The sequence below is a fragment of the Pelecanus crispus genome, chromosome Z (assembly GCF_030463565.1).
Source record: "Pelecanus crispus isolate bPelCri1 chromosome Z, bPelCri1.pri, whole genome shotgun sequence".
In the NCBI taxonomy this organism is placed as follows: Eukaryota; Metazoa; Chordata; class Aves; order Pelecaniformes; family Pelecanidae; genus Pelecanus; species Pelecanus crispus.
Window position 1 is genome coordinate 39,074,367 of NC_134676.1, and position 14,750 is coordinate 39,089,116.

General features: G+C 41.2%; 1 protein-coding gene across 1 annotated transcript; it reads left to right on the forward strand.

Moving 5' to 3' along the window:
• The first annotated feature begins 1,045 nt into the window (after positions 1-1,045).
• NMRK1 (nicotinamide riboside kinase 1) lies at positions 1,046-7,311 on the forward strand. Its single transcript, XM_009481695.2, has 8 exons — positions 1,046-1,113; positions 1,564-1,654; positions 2,317-2,365; positions 4,387-4,558; positions 4,638-4,709; positions 5,721-5,827; positions 6,810-6,899; positions 7,284-7,311. The coding sequence occupies exons 1-8, from the start codon at positions 1,085-1,087 to the stop codon at positions 7,301-7,303; spliced, it is 630 nt and encodes a 209-aa protein (XP_009479970.1). The 5' UTR covers positions 1,046-1,084; the 3' UTR covers positions 7,304-7,311.
• Positions 7,312-14,750: the final 7,439 nt, after the last annotated feature.

Genomic DNA, 14,750 nt, shown 5'->3' on the forward strand with positions numbered 1-14,750 from the left:
GCAGCACCATTGTAGAGCAATGGCTATCGTAGTGGTGGTGTCTCTTGGACTAGTCAGTATGTCATATTTTTTTTTTCCTAAGAGAAAAAACATAAAGCAACCATGCAAAGATCACATCACAGACCTCTGAAACAGTTGAACTTCCAGTCATTGCACCAAATGCAAAAGGATATTATTATTTCAGACTCTGTGTATGTCTAAAACTTACTTTAACAGGAATAGTGTGGTTTTACTTTCCTGCTGATGCCCTGTAACAGTCTTTTTTTCTAGTATAGTATAGATACATGTTTGTTGGGGAGGGGACGCAGAGTTACCTGCTCAGTCCTTTCAGGTCTTAGGTGTCACAGGCCTTACCTCCTTAAGTGTGACCTAGGAGGACAGAGCAGGTGAAAACCAGGGTGTTTGTGTATGGTTAAATAGTTATTAATTGGTATGTGCTCTTGGAAAGCAATGTTTGACAAATATTAAACTGGTTTGACAAACTGTAGACTAGTGCTGCTGCCAAGAGAAGCAGCCCAATTACTGCCTGTCCTTCTGCTACACCATACCTTTGCAGGCACTGGATGGTAAACTGGAGCTGAAAACTAACATTCTTCCCCTCGCTCATCCTCTTTGTTATAACCTTTAATTAAATTTTTAAAGCATCTTTCTCCTCAGCACATCACTGAGTTCGTCTTTAAGGTTTTTGTTCATTTTGCCACCACAGCTTCTGTTTACTTCATCTTTTTTATACCATTAATGCTTGAGCTAGTGATCGTGCTTTTCTTTAGGGACTTCTGTGGTATTAATATTGATAGAACTGAGTCTCTCACAGTTCTCCCCAAATGATTATAACACTGTCTAAGGTAAAATACATTGAAATCTGTGATGTGGCATGCACGTTGCAGGTTTTTTGTTAGCATTAGAACAGGCAGTGGAGGTTCTGACAGTAGCTTTGCAAAAAGAAAAAAAAAGACAGAAAATAACTCTTATCTATAATTGGTGTTTCTTAATACAGTAGCTGCTTTTCATGTTGCTGAATTAAGAGTTTTCACTGGCTACTATCTTTGACAGTGAAAAGGAAGAACTGAGGAGAAAACAAACTATGAAAGTATTGATTATTGGCCTTGGAGGGTAAGTATTAGCAAATTAAATTTCCTCTACAGCTCAAGACTGGCCTTCCTTTCAGAATGAAGTGATGTCATTTCTATTTATGAATGGATATTTTTAAAAAATAGATTACAAATACAACATATAATTGGCTCATTTTATGGCATGTAGCTCTTAAGAAATTGTTCCTGTCTCTGTTGGAGACATCTGGCACCACCTCTCTCTAACCTGTTTCTTGGCACTGCTAGATTTAGTGTCTGAAAGCTGTCAGAACCTGACAGAAAATGTAGAGAGTATTTGATGTGAATAGACTTCTGGGGGTTTTGGATTGTGTTTTACCTTAACTATATAGAAATGTGTGTGAGAGCTTGTACATATATTTAAAAGATAGATTTTTGTCTTGATGCGGTTTTTACTATGTTTTAAAGATAGATTTTTGTCTTGATGCAGTTTTTACTATGTTTTCTAACTCAGCGTAACAAATGGGGGGAAAACAACGCTGGCAGAAAAGCTTAAGAAAATGCTTCCCAACTGTGATATAATCTCTCAAGATGACTTCTTTAAGGTAACAGTATTGATGGAAAGACCTGATAGGTAAAAGTAGGCTTGAGTAGATTTTAGTACCATTTCTTCTCTGTTCAGTTCTCCTATTGATAAACTTTTAAAATTGATGCTGCTTAAAATAATGGTAACTTCCTGAGAAAGAGAAATAAAGTGAGCACGGGGGTAATTGAACTTACAGTGGCCAAAACTACTGAGTATACTCAGCAAAAAGTTTACTCTTCTTTGCTAACCTTTTAACATAAGGAACGGGTGTATGTTGGATGCATTTTTCAAGATACTTTGGGCTAATGAAGTTAATGATATTGTTGTGTTATGCCTACACCCATACAGCAATAGGTAGTTCTTTGTTTCCCAAATCAAAACAGAAAAACAGCTTTTGCATTGACATCAGTTGTTTGTTAAGGAGAGTGATGCAGTTCTTATTTCTGAAGTAAAGCTCTAATGAACTTACGAGGTATGATTTGGAGAATTTGTTGTTCTAGATTAAATAAAGTGTTTGTACTGTATTTTAAAAGTTGTACACAGCAGTTTAATTTTGAGGATAAATTTAATCAATTGGGATACAAAGGTGTATAACCCTTATGTTTGTAACTGAAGAGTATACATCTGTGAAAGTGGTCATAAAAGTAGCATTGAAAATATTCTTTTTTTTTTCCCCTTCAGCCAGAGTCTGAAGTAGAAACAGATGAACGTGGATTTAAGCTATACGATGGTCAGTAACTTTCATAGAATCATAGAATCGTTTAGGTTGGAAAAGACCTTTAAGATCATCAATTCTAACCATTAGCCTAACACTACCAACTCCACCACTAAACCAATTAAGGATCAAGTAATAATTAATTTCATGTTTTCTGCCTTGGTGGCTGGATTATTTTCAATGAAAGTAAAACTAGGAATCACTAAGGTTGGAAAGGACCTCTATGATCGTCGGTCCAACTGTCAGCCCAACACCATGATGCCTAGTAAACCATGTCCCAAAGTGCAGCATCTACACATTTTCTGAACACCTCCAGGGATGGGGACTCCACCACCTCTCTGGGCAGCTTGTTCCAATGCTTGACCACTCTTTTGGTGAAGAAATTTCTCCTAATACCCAATCTAAACCTCCCCTGGTGCAACTTGAGGCCATTTCCTCTCGTCCTATCACTAGTTACTTGGGAGGAAAGGTCAACACCCGCTTCACTGCAACCTCCTTTCAGGTATTTGTAGAGAGTGATAAGGTCTCCCCTCAGCCTCCTCTTCTCCAGACTAAACAACCCCAGTTCCCTCAGCCGCTCCTCATGAGACTTGTTCTCTTTGATACGTTGCTTTTGAACATTGTACTGAAACTGTTGTGCTGAGCTTCAACGCCTCTTCCCCTCCACCCCCGTGCCCCTCTTCCCTTCTGAACAAGGCAGTAAACAAGTGGTTAAGAGCAATCCTTTGCTCAGTTTCTCTCAGCTCACTGAGATAAATAAGAAAACTTGCTGAACTAGTAAATATCTCAAGCTAGTGCTTGACCATTCCTTTTCTCTTTTTAATCTTTTCCTCTATTTCTACAGTTGCATCTGGTGCAATAGCAAATGGTTGAAAGTCTTGGCTTGCAGTGCTGGCATAAGCTTACCCTCATCACTTTCTATGTAATGATGGAATTTTTTTTTTTCCCCAGTTTGATAATGAACTCATGGGATATTACCATTGAGTCTCTTTCATTGTCATATTCCAAGTTGGTCAAAACTTGGGTCTGATCCTGACACCTTTATTTCACATCAGATATTACATAGAGACCAAATGTTTTGAAGCTCATGGTTAATGCTGGCTCAATGTGTCAATTTATTCTTACAAACTTCTAGATCCAGATTCACTTTAGGCCACTGCTTTGGTTTAGGTCATATCGAGTTGTGAACAGTTGATTATTAGCTAATCTCTGTTGATACTTGGTGATCACAAAATGTATTACTCGGGAATGTTGGCTAGAACTTCAAACTGTATCTGAAAACTGACTCTTATCAGCTATGCAGTCTTTGGCTCAACTTCTAGACTTCATGAAACTGGAATGTGAAGCTGGAGGGATAAGTTGGACATTCTGGTTCAAACATCTGGGTTTAATGCTGCTCTGAAAAGCACCTCTAAAATGCATTTGCTCTTATGTTATCCAAAGGCTGACTTCTCTCTACCACGCAGTACTTACTCAATATGTTCTTACATGTCTACAGACAAAAACAGGTGCTACATTGTGCAGTTTTTCTTTATGTGCCATCCTCCTTTCAATCCAGTCTATCCATCCCCACCCTCCAAATGCCTGAAACCCAATAAAAACCCAAAGCAAAAAATTTTCAGCGCTCCCTCCCTTCACCTGTGTCAGTGATGATTGGCAGAAGGGTGGAGGTCTCAGGGTAAGTAAGTTTTTACAAGTTTTGTAATAGGAGAACAGTCCCTGCAGTTTCTGTTTTCAAGGGAAAGACTGTGAAGTGAGTTCACACACTTTTTGGTGCCACAGAGTTCAGAGAAACCACACTCACGAGAAATAACCCAGTCCTGGGGAAAGCTTTAGTTTCAGGGTATCACCAATTGCAAATATGGAACTACTTACATGTGTGAGAGAGAATTTTGGGGGTAATCCCATTCCCTTTCATTTAGACTTGAATGTAGCTTATTTGATTGTTACTGATTAACCTAGGGGTACTTAACAGTTCTTTGGGTTTTTTTTATTCTCTGTTTTTAAGGGGTGCCTAACTTTCTGTTTTCATCTAGTACTTGATGCCCTCTATATGGATGAAATGGTGGAAAGTATTCGCAATTGGATGAAAAGCCCAGCAAGCTCAGGTGTTGTGACCGAACAGCCGCAAAATACGTGTGACAATCTGAAAAATACAGATGATGTTTATATTTTGATTGTTGAAGGCTTTCTGCTATACAATTATGAGTAAGCAGTAATATGTGACCTGGTATATTAAAAGCTGCCCTATAACAGAAGAGGGAGACTAAATATATTATTATCTTAGGCCGCTTAATGAACTATGGAATAGAAGATATTTTTTGACCCTTCCTTATGAAGAATGCAAAAGGAGAAGGAGGTAAGATTATTCAGTTATTGCTCACAGAGGGTCACTGTACCCCCTAACCTGGAGTGTTTCTTTTGTACTAGCTTTTCTTCAGTGCTTGCCAAATGTAAGCTGTTAAGATCATCTGTCCTCTGTGATACCCAGGGAAGACTGTGTGGGTATTTAACCAACATTAACAAAAGCATGCAGAGGTGTGTGGGTTTGGGGGGGCAGGGCTTGCATTTTAGAGCACAGGGGTATTAAAATGTTAAATGTTTTACAAACACTGAAAAGAGAATTTGTTGTCTAGATAAATAATTTAGATTATTGACTGCATACTGAACTTAAATCATGTCTGAAATGAGAAACAGTTAAAAAAATACTAAGCAGTCTTGTCCTTGGTTGAATACAGCTGCATGACGATTATTGTTAAAGTAACAATGTTCATATGTGGTTTAGACTGTGCATTAGTTGTACTGTATATCGGATTTAGATTACTGAGCCAGTGTCTGACTTGCCTCCAAATTTGGAGCAATACTGTGTGCTCGGAGCAATACATGTGCACAAAGTCAGAATCTGCTGACTGAGTGAAGAAATCCTTTATTCAGCTGGCTTTGGATGATTCCACTTTCTTGGTTTCTCACTAGACTCACCCTTAAAGGACTTTAGTGTCCGGGCTGGAAGTGACTAGACAAAACCACTACTCATTTAAAACTTCAGAAATCCATATACCCTATAAAAAAAAAAAAAGAAGTAATTTGTTTTGGTAACACTTTCAGTACAGCTTAGTTTATATGTAATACCTTTTTCCATTAAAAAAAAAATCCCTTTTCCTCATCTTAATTGTACTTTTATCAGCAGAAATAGGTGTAAGCTAGCAAGAGTTCATATCACAGATTATATTAAAACAAAGGAGCCTCCTTACACGTACAGTTATGCAACCTGCCAGCCTGTTTTTATTTTGGATAGCGCTCATGTTAAGCCATCTGACACTAGGGGAAAAATGTAAAACTTGCATGGGAAAGCAAATATATTTTTGTGTAGCACCAGAGTCTATCAGCCAGCAGATACACCGGGGTACTTCGATGGACACGTGTGGCCTATGTATGTGAAATATAAAAATGAATTGGAAGAGAATGCAAGTAACATTGGTATGGTATCCTTAAATTTAAACTTACAAAATGCTTAAGTGTGGCACTTGTGCAGTTTGTGTTGGGTTGCGGGTTTTTTTGCATGGGAGAGAATTTTCTTCAAATATTTTTGTGGCACTTGGGCAGTAGGTTTGGACCTTTTGTTTGTTTATTTTTCAATTCTGTATGGTTTTGGGTTTGGGGTTTTTTTAATAAGGAAAATTATGAAGTTAAAAATAGAAATGTTCTGATTGCTAATTAAGTCCATTTAACAAGCTAGTTTGTGTGTGCCTGTGTGCATATGTGCATATGGCTAAATAGGAAGCTTCTGAGACGATAGCTGATGCACTGGCAGAATTCTTCAGCACAGAATTAAAATCCTGGCTGAAGTCCTATAATAAGCTGAAGATACTTCCTAGGTGCTTTTTGTACACACTACAGTCACCAGTCTTGCATGAGAAGTGTCAAAGCTGAGACAGCTGATGGGACGCTGCCATGAGCTCATGTGATGTTCACACTTGTACAGCTCTTGGACTGACTACTTCTGGAGTGGGGGGCCAGAGAAAAGAAAAGTCAGGTGGCTGCTTCGTCAGCACGAAGACTAGGGCACTGGTTCTTGCTGTGCAGTGAGAATGGGAACTGCAGTGCCCTTCCTTGACTTGCTCAAACCCTGAAGCTGAGGAAGAACCTGAGGTCTTCCACTGCATAGGAACCTTTCTGCTGAATTATTCCATCCTTTTACTGCCCTAATGCTAATACCACTACCCTTATGGAGACTTTTATATCACAAAATTTGTAAATTAATTCTTAACTAGAATACTTTTCCATTATGTTGTTTTTTAACATGTGAAATGAATTTGGGAAAGAAAAAAGGGAGGTACTGTTCTTGCTTTTTATTTTTTCATCTCTTATAGCACCTATAGGAATACTGAAAACTTCACCAATTGCTATTACAGATAACTGGTGTAGAACTCATGAAAACATTTTCTTTTGTCTTTCTTAGTTTATTTGGATGGAACAAAATCCCAAGAGGAGCTTTTATCCTGTGTGTATAGTGGTATAATACAGGAATTAAAAAAGCTGAGGGAAGGAAGTAAGTAATTTTACTGGGAATTGAATCTCCTTATCCCATTCCAAGTTAACAAGAAGCTAATCCTTTTATATGAAAATACTGCAAAGATTATTTAGATCTTTATCTCCCCATATGTATGTATTACAGTCCTTATACATGTGCCTGTTACTCTAAGTCATCATAAGCTATAACTTCAAGTTCCTTGAAATTGGATGTTCTGAAATAATAGGTGAATCCACTGTTATCTAATGATAAAATAATTTTTAAAAAAAGGGAACAGAAGGAATATGGGGCAAAACATCAATGAAAGCAGATGTGTTGGTGGTATTAGTTTCTAATATACAATGATGTCATGTTCAAACAGAGAAATGACACTGCAAGTTAAATGTGTACTTTTTATTTTAGGTCAGCAGGTCACAGCATGATAATGTAGAAAGCCTGGGTTCCATTTGATACAAATTGAAAACCCCAAGACACTCATACTTGGCAAGCCAACCAACTGAGCAGATGTTATGTGTATGTCAATAATACTAGTTCATACAACACAAATTACTATTAACTCTCTAAGCCTCAGATATTGTTGAGTAGTATCAACAGTGAATTACTCTCTTAGAATTTCTTCAATCCGTCATGCTTTGGCTGATCTGTAATGCTTTATGAATGCATACATTTTTGTCCTGGTTTCAGCTGGGATAGAGTTAATTTTCTTCCTAGTAGCTGGTGCTGTGTTTATGATTTGGGATGAGAATAATGTTGATAACACACTGATGTTTTAGTTGTGCCACGTAGTGCTTAACACTAGTCAAGGACTTTTCAGTTTCCCATGCTCTGCTAGGTGCACAAAAAAAATTGAGAGGGGGCACAGCCAGGACAGCTGACCCAAACTGACCAAAGGGCTATTCCATACCATATGATGTCATGCTCAGTATAGAAACTGGGGAGAGTTGGCCAGGGGGCAGGGGTCGCTGCTTGGGGACTGGCTGGGCATCGGTCAGCGAGTGGTGCGCAATTGCATTGTGCATCACTTGTTTTGTATATTCCTTTATTGTCATTATTATTTTCTCTTCCTCTGCTGTCCTATTAAACTGCCTTTATCTCAGCCCACAGGTTTTACTCTTTTTTTTCCTGATTCTCTACCCCATCCCTCCTGGGTGGGAGGAGGGTGCGCGAGTGGCTGTGTGCTGCTTAATGGCCAACTGGGGTTAAACCATGACAATTTTAAAGAATATAAACATATTTTTGTGTACAAAACTAAACTATAAAGATGCAGTTCTGTTGGATTAATAAGCGTATTTGAACATGGATGAATGCAATTTGAAATTGCATATGATAGTGATTACCTCTAATATTTTTATGAGCTTCTAATCACTGATAAACATGGTTAGAGGAACTACCTATATGCTGAGGCAATAGTAAGTTTAAGATTGTATAAGCTGTTACACTGCTTATTCAGTAACTGAAGCTGTTACTGAACACATCAGAACTGAACTTATTTAGATTTATTAAGTACCTGTGTGGTGTTTGTCAAGTAATTTGTATGTTGTCTATTGATTGGAGCAGTTGGGAATAGATATTTTAGAAAAAAACGAAGCAAACCTGAAGGTTGTTGGAAAAAGATGGGGGAATAAGATGTCAGAGAGAAGGCAGATGCGTTGCTAACAAAAGATTAAGTACATTTATTGTGCAAAGACTGATTACTGGGATGGCACAGACCACTAGACAATAAATGCTTCAGGGAGGAGGAAGGAAGCAATAATTCTTGTTAATTCTCATAGCTCAGGTTGAAATTATAGTAATTAAATTGTTCAGAAAGCAGGTATGCTAAATGTATGTTAAAACTTTGTTATAGGATTTGTGTGTATATATATTTAGATAAACTAGGAAACTGGGAATTTGAATCATCTTTAGTTGCTGAATAAGTAATGTATTAACTCTTACATTTTCTATACAATCTCTTACATTTTTATCAGCCAGAATGAAAATCAAGCTACCAATATTAAAAGCAAAGGATGGACTGTATTACTTACTATGTGTCAACTGAACTGATCATGGTGATTGAAATGTAGTGCTTTACTGTTAACAGTGTTAAAAGTCCTAAACCTGTATATAAGAAACAGGTCTTAAACAGATTAGAGCTGTGTAAAACTGTGTTTAAAACAAAGTAATTGCAAATATTATTTTGTATTATTATTTTGCAGTACAAATACTTCAAATTGCATTTGTTCAAACGCAGTGATGGACTGTCTGACTTTAAACTGTGTTTTTGTTTTTATTTCCCTTTGGAAGGGTTGTAACTTAACAGATTAGCTAATACTTGGATGGCTGTGGTGGGTTGAGCTTAGCTACCCACAAGGTGCCCACCAAAGCTGCTTTATCACTCACCCTCCTCAGGTGGACAGGGGGTAGAAAATACGATGAAAGGCTTGTGGGTCGAGATAAGGACAGGGAGAGATCACTCAGCAATTACTGTCACAGGCAAAACAGACTCCTCCCTTCTTTCTGGGCTCAACTTCACTCCCGAATTATCTCCTACCCCCGAGCGGCACATGGGGAATCGGGGTTGTGGTCAGTTCATCACATGTTGTCTCTGCAGCTCCTTCCTCCTCACACTCTTCCCCTGCTCCAGTGTGGAGTTCTCCACGAACTTCTCCAGTGTGCATCCTTTCCACAGGCTGCAGTTCTTCACAAACTGCTCCAGCGTGGGACCCCTGCAGGGTGACAAGCCCTGCCAGCAAACCTGCTCCAGCGTGGGCTCCTCTCTCTCCATGGGTCCACAGGTCCTGCCAGGAAGCTGCTCCTGCGTGGGCTTCGGGGCACATCCATACCTGCTCTGGCATGGGGTCCTCTGTGGGCTTAAGGGTGGGTATCTGCTCCACTGTGGTCCTCCATGGGTAGCAGGAGGACAACCTGCTTCATCATGTGTAGTGCTTAAGAAGACTTTGTTACAGTAACCCAGGACAGTTTACCTCCCCCATCCAAGTATGTAGAGTCCCAAGCATGTTTTATCTCCTTGTCATGGTAAGGTGGGATAGTTTACCCCCCCTGCAGCTGCACACACCCCTTCATGGGTGCCAACATGAAAGCCAGCTGCGGATCTCAGAATTTGGACAGAAGCACCTGCATTACATCAGCAAGTTTGCTAACGAGCAAACCAGGACATTCCATATGTATGCTATGTTAATCAGTGCAAGTTTTATTATCCACCCCTGCAGTGCTTCCTTTGAACACCACTCCCAAGCAGGGCTCCACTGTGTTGGGTCCCCATTTGATGAGTGGCGGTGTCCCAGGGCTGCCATCATGGTAACACTACGCTTTCCGTAAAGCCAAAGCTTTCACTTGCTGAGTGTTGTGCTTCGTCGCTGAGGAATCCACACCCACTTTTCACTCACAACACCACGGGCTTCACCAGGGGCTGCAGGGGAATCTCTGCTCCGGTGCCTGGAGCACCTCCTCCCACTCCTTCTTCACTGACCTTGGTGTCTGCAGGGCTGTTTCCCTTGCATATTCTCACTCCTCTCTCCCAGTTGCTGTTGTGCAGCAGTTGTTGTGCAGGAAGTGAAGGGTTAAGACTTAATGGGCTCCTCTCAGGAGGAGGAAGAATTTCAGTATTGGCAGTCCCTGAGTGATTTTATTCAGCAAGTTTAGCTGTGATTCAGAAGAGGGAGTGAACAATAAAATCACCAAAGTTTGCAGACGATGCTGAGCTTTCTCAAGTAGTCCAACATTGGTCCGGTGGCAAAGAGCTCAGTTTTGTGAGATCCTTTCATGGGTGAGAGGGGTAGATGAGCTCCAGTATAGATTTATACCTTTGTGGTGTAAATCATTCATCAAAATATATGTGGTGCTGAACTTACAGTTCAGCAACTTGAACTTAACAGCTCAGAGCAGAGATCGTAGACAATTCTTCTGAAACCATCACCACAGTGTGGAGCTGAATCAAAATACTAGGTAGTGTTAAAGGAGCAGCTGCTGCCTGACTGTCCACACCCCATTCAGGTAGTTGCACACACACCACCTGAGACTTTTAACAGCTAGGACCCAAGTCCCTTCACAGCAGGCAGCTCCACTGAGCTGACGGGTGCCCCTTTCGACTCCCCACACACTCACTTACTCTCTCTTGGGCACGTTTTCTCCCACCAGGCTCGACCCTAGGTTTCCCCAAAGCAGTCTTCAACATGACATATGACAGGCAGATTTATTGAGTGGTACAGTGGTAGATGACAGCTTGAGCTGGGTGCCTCTGGAGAGGGACCCTGAACAAGGAAATCCCTGGGCAATTATACCCTTACAATTTAAGTTCTCCTTCCCTCACTCAGTGGTTCAGTCCAATAGCAATATTTGGGTCTGTGGTCTTCTTGTTCTTTATTGGATCCTTTGTCCCCAGGCAAGACATTCCTTCTCTTACTTTAATGGATACAGCTTCTGCTAACATTTGTGACTACCTTATCTTTCTGGTTTGCACTGGTTTCAGGGCCTTCCTTCATGAAGCTAAGTAGGAGTTCAGCATACAGTCAGTGTATCTAGCTGGAAGTTTGCAGTTTGCAGCCCAAGGCTTTAACAGGCCTTGCTACTAACACTTCGTATTAGACTGAGCTAGGTAGTGCCTTCTGAAACAGTAGGCATCTCATGGAAGGGTACTGTGAACAGGACAGCTGGTGCTACTTTGCTCCTATGTAAAACCAGTGGACCCACATTTTCAGTACCGGGCAGTTCCAGTTTCTACATCTGGAGGGAGTCCATAGTGGAGTTAAAAGAAGGGCAACTACTATGATCAGTGGAATGGAGCAGCCACTTTGTGAGGAGAGAGTAAAAATGTTAGGACTCTTCATTCTGGAGAAGACAGAGGGGAAAAAAGGTCAAGGTTTACAAAATTGTGTGTTAGGTGTGTCAGTTGACACACCAGGAGGACGAGATGTCATCCAAAGGGAGCTGGACAAGCTGGAGAGGTGGGCCTGTGTGAACATCATGAGGTTCAACAAGGCCAAGTGCATCCCCCACCTGGGATGGGGCAACCCCCGATATCAATACAGGCTGGGGGATGAAGGGATTGAGAGCAGCCCTGCAGAGAAGGACTTGGGGGTACTGGTAGTTGAAAAGCTGGACATGAGCCGGCAAAGTGCACTTACAGCCCAGAAAGCCAACCGTATCCTGGGCTACATCAAAGGAAGCGTGGCCAGCAGGTCGAGGGAGGTGATTCTGCCTCTCTGCTCTGCTCTGGTGAGACCTCACCTGGAGTACTGTGTCCAGCTCTGGAGCCCTCAGCACAAGAAGGACATGGACCTGTTGGAGCAGGTCCAGAGGAGGGCCATCAAAATGATCTGAGGGCTGGAGCACCTCTCCTATGAGGCCAGGCTGAGAGAGTTGGGGTTGTTCAGCCTGGAGAAGAGAAGGCTGCAAGGAGACCTTATTGCGACCTTCCAGTACTTAAAGGGGGCCTACAGGAAGGATGGGGGCAATCTTTTTAGCAAGGCCTGTTGTGACAGAACAAGGAATAATGGATTTAAACTCAAGAAGAATAGATTTAGACTAGATATTAGAAAGAAATTTTTCACAATGAGGGTGGTGAAGCACTGGAACAGGTTGCCCAGAGAGGCAGTGGAGGCCCCATCCCTGGCAACATTCAAGGTCAGGTTGGACGGGGCTCTGAGCAACCTGATGTAGTTAAAGCTGTCCCTGCTCAGTGCAGGGGGGTTGGGCTAGGTGACCTCTAAAGGTCCCTTCCAACCCAAAGCATTCTATGATTCTATGAAAATCTTGGAAGTTGTGAGTCAAGTGGATGCAGAACTAGTATTCACCAAATTGCACAAGTACTAGTTTAGGGGGCACTCCTCCTTCACTTAAAACAGATTGACCAGTTATATTGATGAAGGTAGTAATTCACACAGAAGATAGTGAGCTTTTGAGATTTATTGCCATAGGAGAGAGACAGTATCAACAGGTTCAAAAGGGATTGGGAAGATTCATTGACACCACAGCCATAAAAAGTAGTAAAAGAAGCAGGCTGGGCTATACCATGGATGGCCTCTAGAAACTGGCCAGGCTCACCGGTGGTGCGTAAATTGTGTGTCTTCTTGCCAGTTGCTACAGCAACTCACCTTAGTGGGAAAATACAATAAACTCTTCTGAGTCTCTTTGGGAGATAAAGTATTTCAGGTGCCGTAATAAAAGCTTACAGAACTCCCCTGCAATTTTGGTTTGTTGGTAGAATGCTTTTGCTTTGAAGGTGGTACAGCCCTTGACAGGAAAAACCTAGTTTGCCCTTGACAGAAGCCTTTTGACTGCCACGGCTGTGCTAGCTGTAAAGTGGTTGGGGAGAGCTGCAGGACAGGAGCCTGTGGTTCTTTTTGTGAACAAAGGATGTACAGGGCAGGCTTAATGCTTTTGGCATTGCGTGGAAATGCTCACGCTGTTGGCTTTATGAAATTAATTACAGTCTAAACTTGCCATCGGTACACTGAATGTAACGGTTGTACACATGAGGCTTTCTAAGGTACAAGCAAGGGGGTTAAAAGTGTGTAATGTTTCTAGATGCCTTTGCATTTTTCAAGTGTTACTGAATTGAGCATCAGAAAATACCTGCAAGAGCTATAAATATCATCATTCACATTTTGCTGATGTGAAAGAGACAAAAACATGGAAGCACCAGCCTCCAGCCATAGAGTAAACCCAAGAGAGAACTGCAATGGGCAATCAGGATTCCTGGCTCTAACCTCCAGCCAAATTTCCTGGGCTGTTACACTGCCCCTTCGTACCCTTCTCTGAAATGCCAAATGACCCTTTGGCTGCTTTGCTGACTGTCTTGTCCTCTCTTCCTAGAGGATGAGCTTGTTGTTTTGCTTCCATGCCAGTCAAACCACTCAGGCTGAGCAAGCATATGGGTTTTTAATCCCCATTCCCTTGCAAGCTCTTTGGCTGTCCACCAGAAGATCACTGTTTTTTTCCTTAATGATGTTGGCACAGTCAGTTGCCCTCACTTACCTTACTGGAACTTCTGCTTTTGTGGTGGTGGCTGAAGGGGACTACTTTATCAGCTGCTTTGCTACATGCATGTAGACAAACACAAGACGAGACATCTCTTGCTTTACAGCGTGCTCTGATGAGTCTCTCAAGAGACGTGCCAGATCAAATTGATATTCAAATTATCTTGCCCTGCTCCAAGACTGGGCAGAAAGCTAGTCTAAACAATTTGCTGTAAATCTCATCTGGCAGAGTTTCAAATGCTGAACAAATGTCATTACCTTAAGCTGGAAGTGGTGTCACATTCTGCTGACTGCAACTTTAGGCTGCCATAGCTGAAGGAAACCTTGCTAAATGTCTTGCATATGTTTAGAAACACGGTGATGATAGAAGTGTTGTTCTACAGAAGGCTAATGGGCTAATGGCTTACATAAAAGAAGCACAGAAATGCAACTACAGGATTAGTTTGTCATCAGGAAGGAGATTTCTTAATCTTCATGAAACCAAAATAACGGAAAGAACATGACAATGTAGTAATCATAAACACTGATGTAGTAGGAACAAACTTTTTACCTCACAGAGCTATTGCTCCCTCTCTAACCTGCAAAGTCTAAGAGCTGAATTTCTGACTTTACACTGTGTATCATTGACTTAGACGTTGGTTTCGTCACATACACAGTGTTTTCTACTTTAGGAAACAATTTAACGTGCTTTTGACAACAATGGTTCTTTTGTCCATCCATCTGGGAATAATGTCTGTGCTTTCTTCTGGCATTGCCACTGAACACCTTTATAGTCAAAACTGTCCAGTCAGTTAATGTAGTTGCAAGAGGGTAAGAGTAGTGTGAAAGTAAAGAAAACTAAGTAATTAAGAGTGTTTTGTTAGGAGGCTGATGCCCCTATTTCCACAGAGAG

What these genes read in the sequence shown, in the direction of transcription:
- NMRK1 (XM_009481695.2), top strand. Translation starts at nt 1,085, where the DNA reads ATGAAAGTATTGATTATTGGCCTTGGAGG. An exon ending in TGGATTTAAGCTATACGATG is followed by an intron (nt 2,366 to 4,386) that starts GTCAGTAACTTT and finishes GTTTTCATCTAG; the next exon opens with TACTTGATGCCCTCTATATG. An exon ending in AGAGAATGCAAGTAACATTG is followed by an intron (nt 5,828 to 6,809) that starts GTATGGTATCCT and finishes TGTCTTTCTTAG; the next exon opens with TTTATTTGGATGGAACAAAA.